Source organism: Semicossyphus pulcher, unplaced genomic scaffold (assembly GCF_022749685.1).
Source record: "Semicossyphus pulcher isolate SPU_LCO1_2020_fin unplaced genomic scaffold, fSemPul1.0.p SCAF_21, whole genome shotgun sequence".
NCBI lineage: Eukaryota > Metazoa > Chordata > Actinopteri > Labriformes > Labridae > Semicossyphus > Semicossyphus pulcher.
Genome location: NW_027211695.1, coordinates 4,318,888 through 4,345,705, shown reverse-complemented (window position 1 = coordinate 4,345,705; position 26,818 = coordinate 4,318,888). Strand labels below are relative to the sequence as shown.

The following is a 26,818-nucleotide window of genomic DNA, read 5'->3' as shown; positions in this document are numbered from 1 at the left end:
CTGCTTCTCCTCCCTGTGTTTGACGGCCAGCCGTGCCCTGAGCGATGCCCGGCCTGCCAGCAGAAGGGGAAGAGAGGCATGGCTGCCGATCATACTGAGACATGTGATGCAGAGTCACACCGCAGCAACCCACATCCTCAGCATTATATTCTATTTTCATAGAAACAAAGCCTTCCAACACAGCATGTGGTTGCATAACACTGGCTGCTATCCAAGATGTGTTTTCTTACAGCTTATTACATTTTACAGCTTGTAATTTTATGATTTTTTTCCACTTCTGTGTTGACATCTTTGTTTTGAGAGATATTTTGCTGCTGTCAGGGGTCTGTCAATAAGATCTGAATCAGGATTTTTCTTGTGTGAGTCAGAAGAAGACGAACCACAAATTAAAAGCATTTTTCTGCAGGTTTTATGAAGCGTGTTTTTTGATAAAAGGCGTCTGAAACTGGGCTAAATATGCTCACCATCTTTTTTACAATGTTACATATTGAATATAGTTTTCTTTTTTTCAATTCTTTATTTAGTGAATGGTTGAGCTGTGCAGTTACAGAGAGCATAAAGGGTCAGCAGTGAATGATAAAACTACAGGTTTGTCTGTGTTTACTGGGGGCATCTGATTTATAAAAACTTTGGTGATTCTTTTTGGTTGAAGGTAAAATTACTGTCTGGACACTAGCAATTTCCCCCCCTTTTTTTTGGCCTTTCATGCCTTTATTATGAGAGAGAGAGAGAGAGACATTGAATAGTCTCAGAAATGGGAAGAGAGAGGGTTGATGACACACAGCAAAGAACTGAGGGTAGGAGTCGAACTCGGGGCTGCCGCATCAAGGACTGTAGCCTCTGTATATAGGTTGCACGATTTAACAGCTGGGCTAAACCAGCGCCGGACATTTACAAGTTAAGTCTCGACTGTTTTCCTCCTGTTTTGTTGAAGTTGGACTATGGCCCGGGGACGTCAAAAAACATGGCACCTTCCTACATGTATGATATTCATTTTGCTTGGGAATGACACTAAGGATTTTTTCTGCTCCGCCGTATTGTAAAAACAAGTCTAGTCAGGTCACTCTATCTATTTATATAGCACTTAAAATACAACAGTCCAATTAGATGGATTATAAACACCCTTAGTACAGGTATACACAATTACATGAGCAACTTAAGGTCACAACACATAATGTAATATAATAAAACACATGCAACACAAGCACCTTTTACACTGCCAGTTCAAGGCGGAGTGGTGGGGCGAAGTCGTTCCGCCTCTGAGCTGGCATCGGAGGTAGTAACAGAGGCGTAAGTGCAAATGGCGGAGCCGGCAGGGCGGACCAGTGGCGTGTGTATATGTGAAGCACGCGTTTGTTTACACCTCGAACGCTGTGTAAAAACACACACTGGGGTGGCTTTACGCCGGCGTTGCTTGGTGCAATGTAAAATGGCAAAGGACGCATGACGGCAGAGCTTCGTTACGGCGCTGTGGCAGAATTGCAAGAAGTGTAAAAAGGGGCTACTGAGAAGGCAAAACAAACACTGATGAAACAAACACCAGAATAAAATGCAGTAAAAGCAGAAATAAGCAAAGAGTGGACTTGATGTAAGTTACCTCGGGCACAATATGAAATTAGCCATATCAGTACTGTTTGTGGAGCTAATCCATTTAAGGCAGATTGTAAGATTATAAAATCTATTCAGTATTTCACTTGTTACCGATTGTCTTTGTTTAAGTCTAGCAGCTGTGTTTTCTACAGTCCACTGTACATACACACACTGTGCCAAAGGTTGATGTTAAAAGAAGTGTTGTCTGTAATTTGGAGGGAATGAGAGCAAAACACTCATTTTGATGATGCATTTACTGGGAATGGGAATTACTGCTTGCACGGCTTGACTGCATGCCATAGTAACACATACCTGTGTGTGTCAACATCTGCAGGATGAAATCTGTTGACTTTCGAGCATAAATTGATTTTTTTTAATAGAATTTAATTTCTATTTTTCATGTGCTACAGGGACAACATAAGCATGGGCCTGTCTGCTTTTAAACTGCAGTGTACGCTATGCATATCATTATGTGCAAACTATGGCAACCACTTCAGCGATGCGCGAGCCAGCTGTAACCGTCAGTCATTTTTGCAAACGTTGCCACTACTAATAACTTAATTGCAAGCTCGCTAAGTTTCAACAAGTTGCCATTAAACGATGGCAGAGACGTGTTCTGTTTTCGGCTTTCATTTTACCAAAGGAGAAACGTAGTGGGCGGGGCCTATGCAGATAGGGTAATATTTAATGAGGGAGAAGGAGGAGATGTCTTGGGAGAGTTTTTACAAGGTAATTAAACGTATTTTGCAGAAAACAACAGACATCATTTATTATTTCAGGCAGAACATTTTATATGTCTTAAAACATGAAGATCAGTAGAGGAAGAAAACCCAGTATGCGTAACATACAGGAGGTTATATGACATAAAAGTGACAGCAATCTAATAATCACATGATGTGTATAAATCTGTTCATTTAAGCATCAGAATGATTTGTGAATTAGGGGTCTAAAAATCTTTGCCAAACCGTTGCACAGTGTAGTGTAATCTTGATTTACCATATTTTTGGGTTATATAAAAGTTTAAAACAAAAAGCAGAAGTTTCAAAAGTTTCATAGTAAAAATAATGAATGCAAATCAGTCCTGCAAGTCAGTCCCTGCAGAACAAGAGAGAACTTTTATTTTGAAAAAAATTGTCCTACTTTTTTTGCAAGAAGTAGAAGCTAAATTAACAGAGCCCATAACCATGAATAGTTTATATTTTATAACTCCATTCAACTACAACCACTTAAAGGTTTGTTGCCTAATTACGTGTAATTGGTTTACTTTGTTCTGCATTAAACTGCATTATTGTAATTTTCTTTTACCTCAAGTGAAGTCATTTAAAACACCAAGGTTTGCCTGAGACAGAATGTAACAAGGTCTAAACTGTTTTGTCAGACTGACACATTTAAACGAGCTGCTTTTGTTTGCTGCTTTCTGTCTCTGGTTGTAATGAGGGCATATTAGGATGCACGGCGTATTTCTTTGTTGCTGTTGTTTGTTTCTCTGCTCTGAAAATATGAGAGGTTGATCAGTGATGTATTCTCAGTGCGTCCTGTGATACTTATTGTGTCTGCTGTCAACAGAAGCTGTGTATCTCCTTTGTTTCCGTTCTAAAGTCTGTGATTCGATACATTTTTACCTCCGAACAAGCCTCAGACTTTTTAGGACTGAGCGTATAGATAACAGATATAATAATGTACCTGTACCAAAATAGGAATCGCAAGAGTTATTATGTGACAGCGACGCACATCCGACACGGAAAGGTAACCATGAGCACATCAGTTGTGACATGATGGTAGTCTGCAGGTATGAGATAAGACGCAGGAAAGATGACTATCTCTGAGCTCGAAGGAAATAATGTTTTTGGGGCATTGGCTTAACAGAGTTGGCAGATTTATGTAAGCTAGTCTGAGTAATTATTTTCATATAAAGTCTGGATATTGCACTTTGTGGTGAACCCTGAGCTACAGTGATCAGAGCCTGTAACACAGGTCGAGATGGATTCCCAAATTACTGGACGTAACGTTCAGTATGGCCCTGCAAAGTGTCAATAGTAAATTAATAAATGCTTAAATAAATAAATAACGTAGGCTAAATATATAGTAAAATAAAAATGATTTAAAATACATTGGAGAAAATATGTTCCCCTCTTCTCGTGCTGTGCTTCAGGTAAAATTAACACTCTGATTTTAGGAGAACACCCATACAGGACGATGAGGAAAAAAGCATCTAAAAATTGCTTCCTCGCTTCTCATTTATAAGGTCTGTCTGAAACAGACAACCGATGTTGCTCATTTTTGTGTGGAAAAAGCATCGAATGACGTGTGCCCTTTTTTCTGCGAGCGCGCACAGAGCCTGCAGCCGAAAGCCTGGGTTAAACAGAGAAAGATCATAACCACCATCATGATACCTGTTATCTCTAACTGGTGCTTGAGGCTTTAAAATATCATGGATTTTGAGTGTCCAACAGTCTACCACACATTTTAGTTCCATGTCGTCTCTTTAATGAAAACAAAGAGTTTTTATCAACCATCTATTTTTAGCTCGTCAACGTCATGGAAAAGAGACTGTTAACCAACATAATTTGACGTGTTAATGAGATTAATACTGAATTTAAGCATTAATTTTCCAAATATTGCATGAAAATAATTATAATTAAACTAATGTTTTTTCTTATTTTCACAATAGTATTGCTTTATTTTGGCATTTCCCCTTTATTTCATACTGTTTTCATGAGCCAGTACCAGATTAAGCTAACTAGCTCTGCTCCAGTTAGCTAGGGTAACAACAATGCTCACAGTACAAAACACAAAAAACTAGCATCTCCTTTTCCTGTATTTATTTAGTTTAACAAGGCTGCACATGCTAACGACTTAGCTAGCTTACTTAACAAGCAGGGTGAAGAGCTTCCCAGTAGCTAACATTAGCTAATTTAACATTACTTGCTTGAACATTGGTTTGATTTAAAAGATGCTCCTCAGAGAAATACAACACTGTGAGGCATCAAATGACAGACTTCCTCTGTGGTTAGCCTAGTAGAGCTAGCCAATGCTGCTTAAACTAGCCCCTTAGTTACTGAGTAATAATCTAAGCTCACAACCAGCCCAGCTAGTTAGCCAGCTAGCTAGGTAGCATGTAAAGCCTTGTTAAGTTAAGTTAAGCTAACAGGAGCACGTATGTGGCTGCCTATAAGATGAGTGGTTGCTGACTAATTAAAGCAGCATTGTCATTACAAGGGCCTTAAATAAAATGTTCTTTTCATTTATTTAACGTTTAGCACTTCGAGGCTCCACAGTCCTGTAGCTGCTTCACAATAAAAGTCTGAAAGTGGTTCTAGTGGGGGGGAAAGCTTTTATCTTGTAGCAGCAGTGGTAAGAAGAAGTGTTTTGCGATTCATAACACAGCAATTACAGCAAAAGAGACTCAGGAGCTACTGACGTCTCAGCATTCATTTTAAAAATAGTGCTTCCTGTCTCCAAGCTCATGTGAAACATGCCCAACTAGATCCGGTGATGACACAGCTCGTCTCAGAGCACATCATCTCAACTTGCCATGCTGTTTGCTGAGCTGCTCGTAATAATGTTTGTTTGAAGCATTGCAGCTAATTACCTCCCAGCGATGCTGATGTTTTTAGGCATTGACATTGGTTGAGATTTATGTATTTACATTAAACAGTCAAGTTCAAACAAAGCCTGTCGAGGGATGTGAGGAAATGTGTTTGTCAGTTAGTTTGCATTGGAGGGTAGTATAACAAGAAAAAGAGGAAGTGAAAAATAAGCATTTGCTGAGTGTGTACTGAATATTTTGTCAGTTACAAGTTAACTCTACATTGTGTTCAAAACCGAGTCTTACCTGTTCGTCTCTCCTCCTTTCCTCTCTCCTTGCCCACCTGTCCTTCCCTTCTGCAGTCCTTCTGGCTCAGCCCATAGAGAACGAATGTATGGAGGGTTTGACGTTGAAGATCACAGACTTCGGCCTGGCGAGAGAGTGGCACAAAACCACCAAGATGAGCACCGCCGGCACCTACGCCTGGATGGCCCCTGAGGTCATCAAGTCCTCCACCTTTTCCAAAGGCAGCGACGTTTGGAGGTGAGTACTTCTGTAAAAGTTTCTGCGCAGTTTACAAAAGCTTGGCGAAAACAAATCCAGGAATATCAAGTGTGCAGTGTAGTTTTATGGCATTTATGTTATCAAAACGCTGTCTTGCCCTTCATAATTTCCTTGAAGGGGGACATGGATTAAGTCACAGTGTCTTAAAAGGTTGTTACTTCAACATTTTGGTAAGCTGGTTCAAATGTACTGGTGGCAATTTACTTTCTTTCTGAGAGTTAGATGAGAAGATGAAAGCCACTCTAATGTCTGCATGCTAAATTTGAAGCTAATTATAGGCTAAGCAAGCAAAGCTAATCCTCAAGTCTAACTATTCCTTAAAAGGATAAAAATAGTTTGAGGTTTTCTTTGTTGCCTGATAAGTACCACGTTGATCTGTTTGCTGGTAGAAGAGCCTGACGGGTTTTGGATTTTTGGGCCAATATTGATTTATCAGCCAAAAATGGTTTTATATGTTTAGAATTTGTTGTCTTATGTTCAAAATGAGTCTTTGTTACTGGTTGTAATGTGTCTCTGCAAACCACAGGGGCCTATGTCTTGGGTAATAACCAGGTTTTTACAATGAATGAGGTGGGAAGGGATATTCAGATTGTTATTAACGTGAGGTATCAAGGCAAGAAAGAACAAAATTAATACTTAGTAAAAAAATAAAGTAGGTTTCGCAATTTTTCTTTATGTGTTGGTGCATAATTATACATATAGAAATAAAAAGCGAGAAGTCCGCTCTCTTTGTAGATAAAATTTCTATTCTTAAAGTGTATAAATGAGTTTTATAGTCTACAGGAATGTGCAAGAAATTGCTGATTGGTCATCCAAAGGTTGACAGTAAGAAATATAAAGAAAATCTATACAGTGATAATAATTCAGTAATGTAACATAAGGGCATTTTAACACCTCCTGCTTTAATTTGAGTTATTTTCTTTTAATATCTCTGCCCAGATGCCCAGTTTGAATGACTTTTGAGTTATACAATGGAGTCAAATGGCGGTCAAAACGATTTTGAGCTTGTAAGATAATGTTCACAAATTATTTCACACTCTGCAGTTAATAATAAAGATTTTACAGAGTCTGAATCACACAAATGTCCATTTGCATGTACGAATCTGTAACGAGCTGTGAGTTACAAGCACCAATATTGACCATCCATGACCATCCAATCAGAGGAAGTTAAACTGTCCAATCAGTTAGCCTTGCAGCTAGCGCTATTACTCGCTGACTCTGCCTGGTGTGGAAGCTCTGACCACGGGGTCTGTAAGTGGCCCCCACAAAATACACCTGCAAAACCTGTTAACACAGTCATAAACTTTAATGTATGAGGACAATTTTTAAGCAGTCACAAATTAGATTCTTACATGCAATTTTTTTTTTAACATGCACACAAAACATGAAATACAACTGCCTTCTGCAGCCTCGCTGAAAAATAATTTCAACGTCGGTGTCTTTGTGTTCGGGCAGTTTGTAGCAAATCTCTGCAGCTCTACAGCAGGATAGCCGGCCTGCTGCAGGGCTCTGACAGACAACGTGATGGGGTGAAAGTGCAGAGAAGTGATGGTGGGAGACTGTGACGAAGAGATGGGGTGGCGGGGGGGGGACAGAGTGATGGATGGCAGCAAGGCCGCCGCAGCCATGTGATGGGGTCCCTTCAAAGAGCTGCTCTGTGCTTTGTTGTGGGACATGTGTACTGCACACTGTCCCATTGTCTTCAGTATAGACACAGAAGGAGGCCGCACAGCAGACCTAACCACAGCCCTTTATCTGGGAATAGCTCAGTGTGTGTGTGTGCACATATCTGTGTGTGTGTTTGGCCACATCTACACAGAAAGAGAGGAGTCCCTTGATTCTGGTTTGTGGTTTTATAATAATGACTTAAACGATTTGTTGAGCGGGGATTCGTGAAAGCTTTTAACTGCTGTGTACGAATTAGCATTGCATTGCAGTGAAGCATGCTGGGTGCTCAGAGAAAGGAAAAAACGTAATGTATTTATTTAAACAATGTACATTCATGCCTTTGCTGCATTGTGGCTATAGCAGTCGGTCTTATATGCAATGGTTTAATTTTAATCCCGTGGATTTGGACCATTTCATCCATTCCTAAATGGGTCTTTGCAGCCGCGTACAGAGCCTATGTTAAACCAATTAACTATGCTGTTACATTAACCTTTTTTGAACGTGTCCTTGAGAACACAAGAAAGGATTCTGCTATGGTGCAAGCTACTTAAAGAATTTTCTGGTACTTTAAGCAGCCCTATTTAGTAAAAGTTTACAGTTTCTAGCTTCTCTAACGAGCTGAGTGTCATCTCACTATCTCACACACATCCCCTCAGTTTCCAACTCCTGCTTGTATCCACAACAAACCCACGCAGGCTCATTTTCACAGCAATCTCTGCACAATCTGGAAAACAGCAAAATGAGCGAGTAGCAGGCAGGCGGGCGGGCAGGCAGCCGCGCTCCAAAATGAAGGGTAATCTTTGTTCTACTATTCTTTCTCATCTGTTCCCGGCCGCTTGTCTCCAAAGCCGCCACGCGGAGACGACAACCGCCTCGGGGCGAGCCGGCGAGCAGCGTTTCTGCACAGTCACAGTGTGTGGAAGTTGTAATTAAAGAACTAAATAAAAAAAGGCTGCGGCCTGTGCTCTCCACTTAGCGAGCCTCCACTGTGCGTTCAGTCAGGTCCGGGCGAGGGTTAATTGACAGTGTGGGAGATCCAAGTCCTGCGCCACGCTTCATCTTCTAGGCACACAGGGCTGCTCCCATTGTGTGGGCTCTAAAGTCCTGTGTGTGTCTGTGTGCGTTTGTGTATTTTGTGCACGTTTTGCATGCATGAGTTCACATTGCTTTGCAAGCACGTTTCATCAAGCAAAAATATTCCACTGCACAATTGTGTCTTAGTTCTGTACTGTATGACCTCTGAAAATGAAAGTGTAAGGTATAATGTGCTGAACAAAGCAAGAAGTAGAAAATAGTTACATGGAACTTCACCATAGTCAACCTGCGATGCTGTCATTTCAGGTCAAGTTCAGGGAGTAGCTGTTGAACATAGTGTTGTATTTAACTGTTAAAGGGCCAGATAACAACTGAATACTTGTGCTGGACGTGGAAATAAGCAAATATTAATCTTAACGGCTTTAAATCATAGACTGTATGAAAAGATGGACAACATGACAGCTCCCTCAATGTGAAGCCAAACTCTCTCTATCGCCCCCTGCTGACTGGCTGCAGTATAGGTCATAAAGCCCGCCTCCTCTCTGTTAACAGATGAGACATGAGTCAAACTATTAAATCAAAATACATGCCACATACATTTTTCTCAAACATGGTTTCTGTCATTATAGTTAGTTCTTATCATGCTGATTTGCGTCCAAGTGTTCATTTTTCTGAAAAGTTTATTTTTAATTAGTTATTTGATGCTGTCATAAGGATGATTGACAGCTCTGTTGACAAATCCAGCTCCTGCAGCCGATCAGTTCCGGATTAGCAGAGCAGAGGAAGAGCAGCGAGAGGAGACTTAACTAAAACAATCACTACAGTCATTGAAGTTCCCATACCTGTGAACGTTAACCTCAGACCAACACAAAGAAGCTGTTCTGCTGTTAAACACGCCGGCATGCAGGATCCTTGCTGGGTTTTTTTGGTAATTTAAGTGTGCGTTTTGGTTAGCGGAACTCCGGCTCCAAATGACATCACCATCGCAAGATGGCCGCGCCTGTCACAGGGGCTAGTTTGGCTTCAATTTGAGAGCAGATGGAGACACGTCGTCCATCTATATAAAGAGTCATTGGTTTAAATCCATACTAGTTGCCACTGAGATTCCTATCACAAGTGAAAGATGCTTTAATCTTTTAATAATTTGAATTAGAACCAGCTGTTACATTGTTCTCTTCAAACTCTTTACCTCGCAGAAATCATGAGATGCTCGTCCACTGCTGCCAAAACCAGGAAGTTAGTTTGTATTGTTGAGTGAATTTGATGTTTTAAAGATGTAGCTAAGATGCAACACAAACTAACTCACCAGTCAAGGCAGCGCTTGACAAGCACTACCCAATGGAGTCTGGTGGCTTTGAAGAAAAAGGATCTTTCCTTAAAGTATATTTTAGTAACTATGTAGTGAGACATTTTTAATAGTAACAGTCTGAACCTGTAAGTGTTCAAAACAAGCACTTTCAGTGGATGCACATTTGCTCTGAAAGATTACATTGCAGCCATGACAGCCTATTTCATAACTGCTTGCGGAAGTAACGGAACATTTCCAAAACTTATTTTTAAAATAGTTATTTAGACCACAAAATATGTCTTAAAAAATGGCCCATGTTTAAAAATATTGGCAATCCCCTTCAAAGAAAGATTCACCTTTATTATATTTAGTAGTGGAAGAACTGGACTGCAACAGCTGCAGGAAGTATAAAGGATATACTGTAGTATTTAGGATATATCCTGTGTTTAGTTTTAGTCTGGTTGTACAGTGTCATATCTTCTCTGTTTTTTTACCCCTCCAGCTACGGTGTTCTGCTGTGGGAGCTGCTAACAGGAGAGGCACCCTACAAAGGGATTGATGGACTCGCTGTCGCCTACGGAGTCGCCGTCAACAAGCTCACCCTGCCCATCCCTTCCACCTGCCCCGAACCCTTCGCTCAGCTCATGGCAGGTGAGACTGGAAATGTTATCAATGCACTTGTAGGCAGGGGTTTCTCAGTTCAGTGCTGTGAAAGAGCTCTTGCGTGACTTCAAATCGGTGTCAACCATGCCATTTCCCCAAAGCTGGGTAGAAATTGAGAAAAACAAATTCCTGTATGTTGTTAATACCGTGGCTGCGGAGAGGAAGTGTTTGTGTGCGGAAGCCACCTTGTGCAATATGTTTTTACCCTTCTTTATTTAGAGTTAAAAAACAAGCGTCACCTGGGTACTGCCGGCCTTTTATCTGCCTGGCTCATGACATACATTAGGAGTTTACAGTTCTCCCCTCTTCTCTTGGTGTCAGCTTGCTTGTTTAAAAAAAGAGATCAGTGCACAAAACCTCTGATAGCCACCTCAGAGGATTAATTAATTATCGGATTGTTTTTTGATCTCCTTGTAGGGCCCAAAGCGTCGCAGCAAATTATGCAAAACCCCCCACAGCAAGTTAATTAAGCATAACACTTTGAATAAGTGATCAGCTTGACTCTAGATTGTGCTCACACTAGTGCCTGAAGTATGTGTAAATAGAAATTAGAGGGAACGCAGAACAGTCTTTCAATATGGAGTGTAGAGTGCACAGAAACATCTACCTTTTCACCTGTGTTGAACTCTTTTTCAGTGCAAAATATAACGTCTGATGTTGACTGAGACTTCCTTCTTTCAGGTCTCTTGATTCAAAAGTGTTCAAAAGAAGGAAACAAGTGAATTTTGTTGCACATATTTTCCACTGATTTTAAGGAAACGACCTTTGATTTTTTTTTTCCCCACTTGTATTTTTCTTAATTTATTTCCTGCTCTTCTTTAGTGCACTACTTCCTCATCCTATGATGTCTGTCTCACTGTGAGGACAGCCTACAAGCTTAAAAGTTGAAGCAGTAATGGCTCTCTTTCTGAAGTGGTATCTTAGTATAAGTGTTTATCTGAATGTGTCTGACTGTGTGTGTGTGACAGAGTGCTGGGACCAGGACCCCCACCGCAGACCCAATTTCAGCTCCATCCTGGCCCAGCTGACGGCCCTGGAGCAGCAGGTGAAGGAAGAGATGCCGCAGGACTCCTTCCACTCCCTGCAGGAGGACTGGAAACTGGAGATTCAGGACATGTTCGATGAACTGCGGGCTAAAGAGAAGGTGGGAGGCAGTAGAGTCACCATTTATGTACTGCTTTTTATACATGTCTTCATTTATCTATCCAGGGTTTGCATTTGTTGTTTAATTTCGGTAATTTTGCATATAAGACACAGTCTGTTTTGGGGGTATTTTTCTAGCTATTTATTAATAAAACCGTGTATACAAGTTATTTCAACAGTATTTCAATGTATTTTCATTTGACGCACATTCAAAACACACACAAATTACAGTGTTTTTCCTCCATGTCGAGTTTGCAATCCTGCTAGCTTCCAGTGCTGTAGCTAGCAATAGCTGGCAGCCTGCAGTAACGTTGATTGTTGTGAGGGTGGTGGCTGCAATCATGACGGAGCGTGTTCGTGACGAAGCGTTAGCAAACGTTTGCAACAATTCAAAACAGCACTGCAGCATGTTGTGAATTGGAGACGTTGTAGCGGCTTGGACCCGGAAACTGTTTAATGCGGAGGTGTGACGTCACCACTTGATAACGTGGATAGCGCCACAATAACAATAACACAATAACATACCTCTCTTTGCATTTCATACTGGTGTATTTGTTGCCCTGGTATATAGGACGCAGCCCACTTTTTATTTACATATATATATACAAATATATATATATATATATATATATATATATATATATATATAGCCTTTATAAAATAGGACAGCTGAAGAGAGACAGGAAACACGGGGAGTAGAGAGTGGGGGATGACATGCACCAAATGATCGGCAGACCGGGAGTCGAACCTGCGATCAGTGCGTCGAGGACTGTAGCCTCTGTATATGGGGCGCCTGCTCTTCTGACTGAGCTAAACCAGCGCCCTGCAGCCCACTTTTTAGATGAAAAAAAAAAAAGAACTAAAAGTGCGTCTTACACATCGAATTTTACAGTAACTCTTTACAAAGATGAGCCATCAATGAACATCCTGGACGGTCCCTTAAAAGTCGACAATTCGAATCAAACGTCGAGAAGACCCAGAGTTGACTTATTCACTCAAATCTCTACATATCTCTAGTCATACTACACAGAGCAATGCAAAAGCAACAGCATGACAGACTGTACCCTTGACAAACCAAGTCTCAAAAGGAGCCTTCAGTATTCATCACTCAGGAGTTTTTTTCCTAAATTATCCACAGAGGTCTCCTCCTCTCCAAAACAAAGGGACCTGGTTATTTAAAAGAGCAAAAACTCTGGATTAAGCAGTTTCTCGTTAAAATTCAGAGTTTTTTTTCCTACACTCTTTGACGGACACAGGACGTCAGCTTGAAATGTTTGGTACTGAACAACCAAACCTGACTCGACTGACCAAATTCAAATTTCTGGGTCTAGTACATTCCTAGTATTCCCGGGCAATTTGGCCTCTAAAGGAAAAGCATAAACGTAGCAATATGTGTGGTATTTTAAAATGTATAGCTGTAGTTAATGTAAGATTCCAAGAGGAAAAAAGCCATAAACTGCATACTTTTCAGTTCCACCAACACCTTAAGATCAAACAATGTTTATTCAGACAGCAGGTGTGGGAGTTCATACTGATAACCTCCATCACACACTCCATCCTCATTTCATCCTGCTGCTTCTCCTTCCTCCTCCACTAGGAGTTGAGATGTCGCGAGGAGGAGCTGAAGCGAGCGGCCCTGGAGCAGAAGTCCCACGAAGAGTTCCTGCGGCAGCGCGAGCAGCAGCTGGCCCAGTGGGAGCAGGACGTGTTCGAGCGCGAACTCAGCCTCCTCATCCAGCACCTGAACCAGAACCAGGAGAAGCCCAACGTCAAGAAGAGGAAGGGAACGTTCAAGAAGCACAAGCTCAAGAGCAAGAACGGCGAGAAGATCAGCATGCCTCAAGGTGCGTTTGATTCAACTGTTTTTGAGTAGTTTGTCACAGATTGACTATAAACTGGATTGTGTCAGCCAGCAGTCTTGTGTATAAATCCTGTTTAAAATGCTATTTTCCATATTTACGGTGTGGAAAGCTTAAATTTGTTTATCAAAAGGATAATGTTGTACTGCCGCAACTTCAGTGCAGTGAAAAACTGGAAGGACATTAAGCCAAGTGTCAAAGTAAAACCACTTATTTGGTTACCTGTTAGCTAATATTAGAAAACAGCTAATCTCTATTGTAGGCAGGGACGTGGATTTTAGGGATTCTGTTTGTACTACGTTTGTAGTCCAATTGATATTGACCAATCACATATCAGCAGGCTGCGGTGAATGCAGGAAAAAACAGTCTGTGTGGAGAGCAAAAGCAAAAGTAATGACATCCAGGCTCCCATCCGCATCACCTGATGACAATTTACCTTCGTATTAATCTCTATAAACAGACATCTGCAGCAAGTTGAGCTAACAATCTGTAAAATCCAACCTGAGATAAATTCCCTGACACGGTGTCACTAAAGCCGTTCAGCGTTCAGATTTCTCGACTTCCTCAAATGCATCAGAAATTATGGATCCGACCTCCGTTCAACAAACGAGCATTTAACTAGCTGTTTTCAAACAGCTTACTTTAGCATTTAACTACTTTCTTGTAAACATTAACGGTTAGTAGTGGTTTGTTACAATTGCACAGCTACCTGGTTGATCTGCAACTGAAAAGATAATGTGTTGTGAAAATCATCAGTGCCATATTTGAAGGTAAAACCACGTATTTGATAACCCATTAGACACCATCAGACTACAGCTAACGTTAGCATTTAAGCACTTCCAAGCTAACGTCACTGTCTAATAGTGATTGTATCATCATGTACCACTATCAAACGGTTACAAGAAAGCAGTTAGCTGTTTTCTAACATTTGCTAACTAGTTATCACACTTTTGGTTTTACTTTGAAATTTGGCTCCATCTCCCTCCAGTTTTTCTCCAGTTGCTAATCAACTGGGACGCTGTGATATTATAGCGATTTGTCAGATACCTTGCATTAATACTATATGCAACCTGGAACGCTGCAGTACTACATTAACCTTTGGATTAAATCAATTTAGCTTCCTACCCTCAGTGTGACGTCAGAGCGGCTGCAGTTAAAACAACAGTCACAAGAGCAGCAAAGAGGAAGTGAGTGAGATAGTTTTGTGGTGCAACTTTTGATATTTCGTAGCTTGGCTGTATTAAGGGTTTCTGTCGGGGCTTGGAGGCTCATATTTAGAGGAGGAGGCTGTGAATACGTGCCACTTCCTGCTGTGATATAACATTTGAAATTGTTCATCAAAAGTGACAAAACATTTAACACTTTTATCCTGAAAAAGAGCCAGGCGTAATGCATGATGTGTTGATCCTGCAAAAGGTCGATCACAGGGCTGCTCCTGTTTTTTTCCACTTACACTCTGCTGTGTATCCTCTCCTATCACAAAGTCACACAGCCTGCTGCAGTTCACATCCAGTGTGTTTCAATGTGTGTGTGACTATATTTTGGACTGAGCAAGCATGCGTAAATGCAGTCTGTGTGTGTGTGTGTCTCTGTGTGTGTGTGTGTTGTGGTTAGGCCTTTCCCAGCAGCAGCAGGGCGGTGATGTGGTAGTGGAGGGGGGGTTGATGAGAGGGGAGAGTGAGCCAACCACGCCTCGACACTTCCTGTCCATGGACGCATTGCTGGCTGGCCTCTCTCACTTTCTCGCTCTCACTCTTTGTTTTTAGGCATCCCTCCCTCACCCGTTTTCTCTCGCTGCTCTCCCCTCCAGCTCTGGAGTCAGTGTTTTTAATCTCCCTCTAACCGTATCTCCCTTTTCTTTTTTCCCCTTCCTCTTTCCACCAATATATTTTTTTCCCTTCATCCTGTGTTGTTCTTACACTTACTTGCCTCTGGAGTAGGTTAAATATTAGCCTTAATCCTATATATTCCTAAAGCAGATATAAATAACAAAATGCTAAGGATGTTCTTATATAGGATTTAGGATTTATTTGTCACATACACAAAATGTGTGTGGTGAAGTGCAGTGTGGCATACCCTGTAGGCTGTGCTTAAAGAGTAGTGTGAAATAGAAAGGAGAAATACATACAAATGTACATATAATGTAAAATGTAATAAGTGTGGTGGCTAAATATTCACAAAAACAAATAGGCTAGGTTAGAGAGCTAGCTGAGCCTAATTGCTGTTTTTTGTGGCAGTCTTTCCAGTATAAAAGTGAATATTATTGTGTTATCAAAATCTGTCTAAAGTCAGCTTACTTAACCTAGACAAAATATCAGCTCCTATTTAAGCCATCTTGAAAGCTAGAATAGCGAAACTCTATTCATGTCAACAAGCAGGGATCTAGCTAATGCTAGTAGCTAGTGGCTTTATGTGTTAATGGAGAATTCTCAGCTTCAAACGAGTAATTAATTTTTTTAAATCAAGTCAGTAGTTTGCAAGTAGCTTGAGTCAGCTGTGTTTTGCTGAAGTAAATTTTAGCTTCTTTTGCTAGCTACCCAGAAAGCTAGTTTAGCAAGCTAATGGTACTGGTTACTACCTAATATGTGTCAGAGGGGAAATCTCTTCCTTAAAAGAGTCCCCTTTTTCATGAAAATACAAATTGCAAGTCTGTCATTTCTACTTTCTAACACTCTGTAGCTTGAGTCAGATTCATCCACCTTAGTAACATATTAGCTAACAGTGTAGCTAGCTAAGCTCAGCTAGCTTGAAAGCAAAACACAAACTATGCCAACAAGACAAATCTCGTAGCTGTTATTTGAGGAGCTATATACTGTGTGTATCAAAAGGGTCTTCCAAATAATTAGTGATTTATGCTATCAGATTACAAATCAATCAGTTATTTAGGAACATATTAAAGTAATATGAGAACACAGATAATTAATTAAAAGCAAGGAATGAAGAGAGCTGAGGGTAAAAGCACCGGGGATTGAGTGAAATAATAAAATTTTAGTGCACTTTAATTTGAGGTAATGATTCATAATTTGAGGCCATGAACGACTTACTCTGGGATATAAATAATCAGAAGATTTCCCTAATAATAGTATTGTTCTATGATATAAACAGCATGTAAGAACTAGCTTGTTACTGCTTCTACATGCTAGTATTTACTGCCAGCAGCTAATTACTAAGTTGCTCCTTTAATTAAGTGTGATATATGTTTCCTTAAGTTTACAATTTCTGCCTCTGAATTAACAAGTCATGGTAGTGTAGCTTTACTGCCTTTATTGCTTTTGAATTAAGACTTTTATTTGGATCTACTTCAAGGTTTTAATGCTTTAGCTTACTGTTGTACTATTCTGTACGTTGTTTAACAAGATACAAGTTTTGCTTTATGGTTATAAATGATAGATGCTGCCTTTTTATAAGCCTGAGGCAGAGGCTAAATTAACTCATGTAATGGTCTTACAATACAACAGCACAGCTGCTAATTAGAAAGAAAACCTGTAAAATTTAAAGACAGACTACAGACCCCTGCCAAGGCCAATAAGTGCGTCTTTTTTAATAGGCAAATTTGTAACCACTTTATACTGGATGTGTGCATTTATCGAAATATCGTTACGCTTTGTTTAAGCCTCATAATCTCAGTTGTGGATTTATTTTTTAAAATGTTCCCTCCTGACACCTCTTAGGCTCTGTGGCTTGTTATTAGCTGTCGTTAGCTAGTAGCAAGTTGTAAGAGAAGCATGCTGGTAGCTCAGGTAGTGGTTTATAGGTTTGGGTCATTAATTTCAAATATTCGAAATAGCCAATAAAAGCTATTATCTCATCTTAAAAATCGATTTTTCCATTGTTTTTACCGGCGCTTGGTCATAATGTCGTACTACCACCAGACTGTGGCTGTAGTGCATCTGAAAGCTGTTTGCTAACCGCCATTAAATATCAAAAGAAGAAGAAAACATTAGCGCCAGGTGCCGGTAAAACGGGTGTTGCGCTGTGAGATTCAGAACCGGAGAAAATGCAGACTTCTGCAGCCTTCAAAGATGGTGGCGGCGATCTCCGGATGATGAAAACGAAATGCCCATCCCTAGCAGTCATTTGCTAGGTTGAAGATGAAGCTGCCAGTCCCCACTCAAACACAGCATAGAAATTAGCCATGTATCATTTTAGGTCATAAGTTACTAATTATAGAGAAAGATTATTTAAAATGTTTTCCCCTGACACCTGACAGTCCCTGACGCTTGTTATATGTAGTATTGACTTCTAGCTGTAGCTGTAGCAGTTGCATGATGTTAGCAACAGGTAGTAGTTGCTTGCTGAGTTGAAGATGAAACGTCCAGTTCCCACCACACTGAATTTCCACTATCGTAAAAGTCAGTACAAGATGTTTAGTGGTAATAAGGAGGCTAAATAATTCATAGGAACCTTCAAAACAGCTGACAACTCTTCAATTTATGAGTGTGAAGTCAATCGAGGAAACTTGGAACCTTGTGCTTGCATTCTGTTGTCTGCCATCCAGGTGCTCTAACATCTGTTGTATATGTCTGTGTGTGTGTTTGTGTTGCAGATTTCATCCATAAGATTACGGTGCAGGCGTCCCCGGGCCTGGAGAAGAGGCGCAACTCTCCTGATTTGGGTTCGGGCTCTTCACCCTCCTTTGGCCCACGTTTCCGTGCGATCCAACGTGAGTGCAGCCATTTATCCCCCGCATAAACACACAAACGCACAGGTAGAAATGTACACAGGTGTACACATGAGTATTATTCAAGGGACATTTAGAAAGCAAAAGATGAAGTCTCATTATTGCATGCACACAAAGATGTTGCAACATTAGTTCTTTTAGTTTCCAAATTCTGCCCTTTCATGTGCTCCCAACCACCCACTCGTCTTTTTTGTCTTCCCCCGTTTCCCTGTGGGCCCCCTCTCTCGCTCTCTCTTTCTCCCCCTCCCTGCCTTACTGCTTTCTCTCTCACACACACCCTTTTCCCTTTTACACAGTCTGTTCCAGTCCAAATATTATCTGACTTCCTCTCAGCAGCGATTTTCCACTGCAGCCCTGCTGCTCTGCTCCCCCCTTAAACTGCAGCTTCCTCACTGCTGCAGTGGGGGGCGCCATTGAGCTGTATTCTCAGGCAGAAATACTACCCAGTTTTATATGCATGTAGTGGCTACAGTGCGGTTTGCTGAATTAAAAATAAGCAGGGAGGAATTCATGGCTCCAGGAGAAAGGGTTGAGAAGGGTTGCAGTAGCAGTAGAGATTTACAATACTCCTCTGTCAGGCTCTTAGACAAACGCCTGGAGATTGTTTCCCTTTGGAGGGAAATTGTAGCCAGCAGGTCATGGGGCGTCTTAATAAAACCCAAGAGGAAATTTGTGGTGTAGCAACAGGCCATGAAAGGGATTTTTTAAAACAATTACCAGCGGGTGTTGACATGAAGCACAAATTGCGGTGAAACATTTATCTGTTAAAGTGGTTAGTAAATCCTAAACATCTGCCAGCTTCATTTAGCCATCAAACAGAGGGCTGGTTTTCTTTTACTTCCTAATGACTTTCCTTAATGGCAATCACTAAGCCATGAGTGTGTCTGCCATTAAAATGTGTTTAGTGGATATTTATGCTTGCCCTCTCAGTAGCAAGCAGAGATTTATTGCCTGGGCCTCCCAAACTTATTTGTCTAGGCGACTGGCAAAGTGATGTGGATGAGTTCACAGAGCTCCATTCAACTAGATTTAAGTCTGATTAACGCACAAGTGAAGGGGGGCACAATTAAAGCTACAGAACATCCTAGAAGTATTTTGTTGTGCCATACCTATTCTAGTGTGTTAGACAGAAAATAAAAAGGAATTTCTGAACTCTGGGATTGTAATAGTTAGCATTTTAGCATCTCAGAAGCTGGTTTGTATAATTAGCTGGTAGCTTATAGATACTGCAGCCCGTGTTTATTCGTTCTGTCTGACGGGCAGGATTAGTTTTGGTTGCTGTGCTCCTCTTCTAGTCTGTTCGTCATTCCAACTCCAGTACCTGATGTATGTTTTTCAACATGTTTGTATGACGATATCTATTATAGCCATGCAGGTAGCATAGCTTTAGGGATGGCAGTGTTGGTTGGTTGGTTATTTAACCACTTTGGTTAGGACTGAAATATCTCCCCAACCTTTTAAAAGATTGGGATGAAATTTGATACAAGAGTTCCCCTCAACATTCCTGCAGTGTGACCCCCCTAATTTCCTCACTCATCCAATAAAGTATCTCAACATTTACTTGAAGGATTGAAGCAGAACTTAGCACAGATATTTCTGCCTCTATTGATGGATTGTAATAATTTAGGGGATTTTTTAAAAGCGTATTTATTCTAATTTAATTCAGGTCAAAATTCTGACTTTGCCAACACTTTATTTTTGTTTTGTGTCAACTGCAAATTTTCAGTTTCTGGGCACAGGTTTAGCTCAGCGGTTAAATCTGCAACCGTATACAGAGGCTATAGTCTTTGATGCGGCGGCCCTCGGCCCTTTCATCCCAACTCTCTCTTCCCCCATTTCCGCTACTATCCACTGTTCTTTCTCTAAAATAAAGGCATAAAAATCATAATCTAAAAACTGCTAATTTTCCAACATTAACATGCCAACACACTAAACTAACATGGCGAACAGTGATATTTCTTTTATCACACTAGAGTTCTGCCTAGTCCGACCCTAATGTCCTGTGACTGGTTACAACCAGGGTGCCGGGATGGGCTAGGCAAGACGACATCCAGGAGAGACCTTGTTCATGGTGTCCCATGTGAATCTAAATGTCAATGTTGACTTAATGTTAAAACAAACTATGGTTCTTTCATAAACCAAGATTGTATATTTTGCCTACACCTTATAAACTTGTTGCAGTTTGGTTAAAGTAAAAATCTTGAAGATTTTCATTTAAAACATTTCTGTTAAGTCACTATCTATCGCCGAATGAGGTTACACAATGGTGATTGAGCCTATGGCCCACTGATGAAAGCCTTTGCATTTGCAGTATTACAGACTGGGTGTCTGTGGCAACTTCACACAAGCGGCGCCCAGTTAGTGACGCGTTTTCCATCAGCCAGCAGTGGTTGGTCTGCCTGAGAGGGTAGGCGGAGCTAAGCGGCTGCTTTTCGGCTCTCTGCAAGTGTTGCGAGTAAACAGTAATCTACTATGGCTGAACAAACAAAGAAAAGATGGATGACTACAGATACAACTTCAACAATAGTTTGACGCCGCACATGCAACAGTGTCTGGATATCTGGGAAGTGTGCTCCCACACTTAACGTTTATCACCACAGGTGCCGCCAAAGAGAACTAAACAGAGATCTTTGAGATTACAACTTTAAGTTTAGGCACAAAGAAATGCTTTGTTTATGTTTGGAATTTGACACAGGACAAGAACAGTGGTGCAAAGCCCTAAAGGTTCTGCTTGAGGGAATGCGTACTAGCCGCAGTTAATAGTTTGATCAAAACAACAAAAGAACTGCTGAAAATCTGCATGTCAGCGTTGCCATTGTGAGCATCTTTCTTTACTGACATTGGTATTTAGCTCAATACTCCGCTGGGCTCAAGTACAGCTGCAAAGAGCCACCAGCATGACTGAGGACTCCTTTTTTTGTTGTTAAAAGTAAATGAATGTCACCTTGGTTATTAATCTGCATAATAAAAGTAACCCACTTCTCTGCATTTCCCTTTTTCAATAGCATGGGAAATATTGAGTCTGCCAAATACAGATGATCTGCTGCAGCAATATAGGGAAAATGAGCAAGCTGTGAAATATACAGAAATAATAAAAGCATTAAGATATATTTACTCTGACATGATGCAGAGGAGGATGCTGGGAAAGCGGAATTTTCTGATCTTGATGAAATTGCAAGACTGACACCGTCACCTGACTCCTGCGCTTGCTTTGTAAACATTGTGTTGGAGAGTGATTGGAGGCGATGGCCTTCAGTGCAGAAGAGGCCACAGAAATATAACAACATGTCCATTCAGAAACATGTTTACTTTTCCACGCTTCTGAAGCTGAAACGAAAGGACACGAGCGAGGGAATCACTGGACACAAGCTGCACCCGTACACACAGTGAAAGGAAATATGAGGTTTGCAGGGTGATGCAATGGCGTCTCTCCTCCTGACTAACGTGTCAGGTGTTATGTTGAGAAGGCTCCGCAAGTCTTTTTAAAGGGTTTGATGGAGTCTGCATGGTTGGAGGTGTTGTGGCAGCACGCCCGGCATTTGCATACGTGTGTGAATGAAAACCAACACGACGTTCGCGCACGCTGTGTTCGCAGTGGTGATGGGAATAGTCGGATGGGATGTGGTGCAGGAGCCAAGGAAAAAGTGTGAGAGACGCAGGTGAAATTTTAACTTTTAATAGCACTCTGAGCTTCCTCTCATCTTCTCCCTGGGTGACTTTGGCGGCTTCTTCTATCACTTTCTGCTCTGGGAAGCATTCGGGGGGGGTTTCTGATTAGACTATAGTCACAGGATGTGATGTTAACACTGTGTTTAGATTTAATTAGGAAGGCTGTGGCTCAGTGGTTGGGTCGGTCGTCTCACAATCAGAAGGTCGGGGGTTCAATCCCTGGCTGCTGCAGCCTACATGTCAAAGTGTCACTGGCTTAGATCGTGATTGGAGATTGGCATGGTCGCCTTTGCCGTTAGTGTGAAGGGTGAAGTGAGTGGTTGGAAGACTAGAAAAGCGCTATATAAGTACAGTCTATTTACCACGTATTCAAGGTCTCACTCGAGCATCTTCTTTTTGAGACAGAGCTCGGGGATGTGGTTTAAAGTCGCTCATAATCGATTACAAAGGCAACCAGAGTCCTCTTCCAGCATACGGTCAATTTCAAACAAATTGACATGGAGGTTTTTTATAGTATACAGGCAGACTTGAAGCCAGGGCTGCATCTGTATCGACCCTGGAGTCAGAGTCCTGGTTGGAGTATGAACTGGCTCTCCTCAGCTGGTTCACTTGGAGTGCCTTTCACTTGTCCCCTTGCCCTGCAACCGTTCCCTACTCGGTCGACCCCTGTCATCTGGATTGGATTGAAAACCTCCTCCTCCTCTTGGCGGTCCAGCGGTGTCAACACAAACATTTCCCCCAGCATTTGGAGCTTCAAGTCTGGGCACTAACTGAGCTAACTGGCCAACGGCAACATGTAAACAATCTGTCCATCAGGAAACTTGAAAAGCAAAGAGAGTTCAGCCGGGGAACATCAGAGGGAAAAGCAGAAAATACATAAGAGGAAAATATGATCCAAATTTACTACATTAGTGAATAAAGTATTAACTGTGTTTTGTACAGTAATCAGTGAGACGCAGCCCCCAGAAACACGCGAGTAAAGTTCATAGACTTTGAACCAGATCTGGAGGATGACGTGTCCAGCTTCTACAATAATCATATTACTTAAAGGGCCAGTTTGCCTATTTTCAACCTCAGTCCAATCATGCTATTATGTGGAGCTTAAGCCATTATGTTCGGGGAAAAAAATGCAGTTTCGCTCTGTGCCTTTGGAGGACGCTATCCGCTTCTCCAATGGGCCCTGGAAAAGCTTGCTAAACTACACTTCCTCAATCTAGGATGCCCGCCTCTGATGTCATGTCTCGTTCAAAACGGTCAGGTTTGAAATGTAGACTGCAGACCTGAAGATTTCTTTAGAATATCCACCGGTATATTCTCGCCTTTTTTCAGATTCTGTACCGCTCTGAGCCATTGCCTGCAGCGAACAATGTCCATGCCTGGTATTTCACTCCAGTGTCTCTCACTGGGCCGGTCCTTGTAGGAATGTAGAATGGGCGAAACCACAAGCTGTTTGTACAACTTTCTCCACAGCTATGGCGCCAATTTCAAATATTATTGCTTCTATCGATTACAGAGAACACCAGCTTTGACTGACAGTGGCTTTTTCCCGGGGCGAATTCCTCCTTTAATTCCAGCTTTTTTCAACTTTCAGCACAAAATTTAGTCCTGTAATTTCTCAAAACATATTTTGTGTGCGGGGCCTCTGTTGTGCAAAATTATAAAAGTAGAAAGTTTAATGAATCCTACCTTCCGCAGGAGTCAATTAAAGGTCGTTGTGTTGAGATGATTGCAGAGTCACGTCGATTTATTGGTGAAACCTGCCTTTTAAAAATGCTCACCTCATTAGAGTACGGCTAAGCAGTTTGCATACTGATGATGTGCGAGCTGATTTTAATTTCACAGTTCTTTTCTCTTGCTTTTTCTCCGCAGTCAGTCCCAGCGACAACAGCAGGACGTTTGGTCTGAGCTCGGTGTGGCCCCACGACGCCCCTTCTCTCAAACAAGCCAATGGAGACTTGAGGTTGGGCCCCCACTGGAGGCCCCAGAGCCCGAAAAGTCCCAAAAGCCCAAAAGTCCTGCGCCTCAGTCCCCAGGAAAGCAGGTACAGCAGGACTTCCCTTCTCCTTTTACATGTTGACATGTTCGGATTTTGATTGCACTAAACTTAATTCAATGTTTGTGTGCACTTTCAGTCTGTCGATGAGGGCCAAGCTCCTGGGATCAGACAGCAACGAGAACGGAGAATCTAAAGATGACTTTGAGGAGTACAGGCCCACCACGCCAACCCCTCCTGCTTCTCAGAACGGTATCTGCTGCCCTCCATCAGCAGCCTAACTGCCAGCTGCATATCTTCCATTAACCGCTGTTACGATTCACACTGACACGACTGTGAATTATAAATAAAGCTGAATGAATAATAAATGTCTCGTCTCTTTCTCCTTCTGTCTTTTTAAAATTAAAGAAAAAAAACCGTTTTCCTCTCTCTCTGCAGGCTCCTCAGTGAAGGACAGCCTGCGGCTTCCTCTACCTCAGCGAGACTCCAGCAGTGAGGAGGGGAGTTCCTCCCCGGCTGGCTCCCCTAGGCCTGAGAGGGGCTCCTTTGGTGGTCTTGTGAAGAGCACCCATCGGGCCCTGCTGGGTGGTGGCTCCCTCCTGGCCTCCGTAGGACTAGGTCGCTGCCTTGATATTCCCCCACGGGTGCCCCCTAGAACTAATGCCTCTTCCCTAGGGGACCGCACACCTTCTGAACCAGAGATCTCCTCTCCTAAGCCCCTCATTTCAGACCCCCCAGTGGTGGACGATCTTATAACTTTCTCCAACTCTGAGCTGCTCCCCAGACCGCTCTTGGATTTAGCTCTGCAGTACCAAGAACTTAAGCCGCTGCCCCTGACGCCACCTCCGCCAAACCCTCGCGAGAGGAGCGGGCACAGGACGCCACAGATGCCGCACAGTCCGCAGACCCCCAGGACCCCCCTGCAGCACGGAGGAGGCAGCCCGGGGGAGTGGACCCCGTGTTCCCATTCGACAAATGGGGAGCTTGGCTGTGAGGCCTGGGAGCACAGAGCCGACAGGAGGAGGAGGTCCAGCCAAGGCCTGCACGCCTCGCAGCTAGGTGAGCCTGACTCTGTTCTTATAAATTTAAAGGGCCATTCCCCGTGACACTGGGCTTATACATACTGTTTTAAGAAAGCCTGTGTCACTAACTCGAGGTTTACAGTTTGAAAAGAAAGTGTAATTTTACCAATCAGTCAGGGTTAAAAAAAAGATTATGAAATAATGTTTGCAAGTCAAGGTGCATAAAACTGCAGTTCTGTAACTGTCCACTTGAGGCTGGCTCCAACAGCGGGTCAGTCCCAAACGGCGACCTCCGCTGTGAAGACGGAAGTGCAAAAATCTGCAGTTCCTCGAGTGGCCACTTGAGGCTGACTTGTTTGCTTTTCCCCCGGAGAGATTACAACGGACCGTAGTGATGAGAAGACCGGTCATTTTACACTTCCTTCGCTCTACCGTCGCTAGCTCACCGGGCGAGCGAGCGGGGAGTCCGCTACTTGTTTAGTCTGATAAATAAACACCTGCTGTCAGTCACCAGCACAAGCAGAATCTCCTCTGTGAAAGTTAAACTAGCTAGACTGTCTAGCTTTGATAACTTTGGCGTTTTACAACCACTTGCTTTTCTGCAGCAACACCCTCTCATCCAAATTTGGTCACTTCAGGCTCCAGTAAACCAACATGGCGGCCATATTTCGGCTTCATTTACACAGTCGAGAAACCAGTGGGTGACGTCACAGCGGCTACGTCCTTTATTTATACAGTTTATAGTCAATCCTCATAGAGCCCCATGTTAAATAACAGCAGAAATAAACATGTTTACAGCCTGGTACAAAAAAGCAGTTTTGGTCTCTATTACTCATTTCCCCAATCATAACAACTGTAGATGGCTGAACCCATCTGCTAACATTATGTAAAGGCTTAAACTAATGCATGATAAGGGACGTGGCCACTTTGAGTGCCAGGTAAATGGTGCTTGCTGTCTGCTAGGTGTCACCTCGACTGCTTCAGCTCAATTTGTCTTTTAAAAATCCGCCAACTATATGAAAGAGCATGACAAAGTCCCCGTGGTGCCCCTTTAAATTACTGTCTCCTTCCCAGATTGGAGCCATGATTCTGTCGGTCGGTTGTTTTATCTGCATGATTCATCCACATTTTCTCAAGAGTACAAAGCATGTTTTCGGAGGCCCCACGCTGAATCCGGATCCAACTTTTCCCTTGAATAATGCAGCTCCTCAGCATGGCAACGTTCCCCCTCACAGTTCTGCTCATTTATTATTTTGCCTTTTTTTTTATAGGCGAGATCTTTCTTACACAAGGGAAGCTTCAATGCAGCACAAGCTTTTTCATTTACATCAAAGCTCGTCTGCAGCTATTTGCATATCTCAGGTAACAGCTGGCCCTCTGTATTTCACTGCTAATTCTTGCTAAGCAAAGCTAGCATCCAATCTTCTGTTGTTTTCCCTCTTTCAAGCCAGTTTTCTTTTATTGCAAAGTTGAATGCAAAACATCCGGCGGCACAGCTGAGGCCACAGAGACGGAAAATAGTGGATTCCAAATAGCTAATAATCCAATCTTGTCCTCACAACAAGCACAGGGTCTTCCTGGCCTGTGCTGCCTAGAGGTCACCAGTGTGTCTTTGTGTGTTTGCGTGGATATCTATCACACTACGACGGAGTGTTTTGGTTTTGGTAAGAGCTAGGTGCGTGACAGTGGGGTGGTAGAGCGAGTGAGAGAGAACGCAAGTGTGTGTGTGTGCACGAGGTACAGGAAGTGTCGGGGACCGGAGCAGCGGAAGAGCAGAGGATCAGTAGCCGTATAAACAACAGAACTAATGTACAGTTAAGGTATGCTGCTGGTGCGTAAAGTGACAGGAGATAGTCCAGTCCCAAGGCTAGTTACAGCTTCGGCCTTGGAGCAAAACAACAAGTCTCCACAGTGCTTTCTGACTACGGTCGGGTCGCTGAAGCAGGAAAGGTTAACAATGGCTTGGTTCTTTAGTTTCCTCTATTGGTTTGTAAACGTGAGAGCATTCTGGGACTCTGGAAAGCAGATTACTAATTTATTTGTGGGCAAGCTTCAATTTTGAATTCAATCACATCGTTACAGTTCGGACTGTTAATGTTTCGCCAGGTTCGAAC

At 42.2% G+C, this 26,818-nt stretch overlaps 1 protein-coding gene across 1 annotated transcript in view; it reads left to right on the top strand.

The window, feature by feature from the left end:
* Positions 1–26,818, top strand: part of LOC138600562 (mitogen-activated protein kinase kinase kinase 11) — a 61,375-nt gene that overhangs the window by 22,679 nt on the left and 11,878 nt on the right. Inside the window, exons 2-9 of the mRNA XM_069672017.1 lie at positions 5,482–5,662; positions 10,177–10,325; positions 11,306–11,481; positions 13,078–13,324; positions 17,886–18,002; positions 23,559–23,730; positions 23,822–23,934; positions 24,121–24,741. Of these exons, the coding sequence (XP_069528118.1) occupies positions 5,482–5,662; positions 10,177–10,325; positions 11,306–11,481; positions 13,078–13,324; positions 17,886–18,002; positions 23,559–23,730; positions 23,822–23,934; positions 24,121–24,741 (1,776 nt within the window). The remainder of the gene's footprint in view (positions 1–5,481; positions 5,663–10,176; positions 10,326–11,305; positions 11,482–13,077; positions 13,325–17,885; positions 18,003–23,558; positions 23,731–23,821; positions 23,935–24,120; positions 24,742–26,818) is intronic.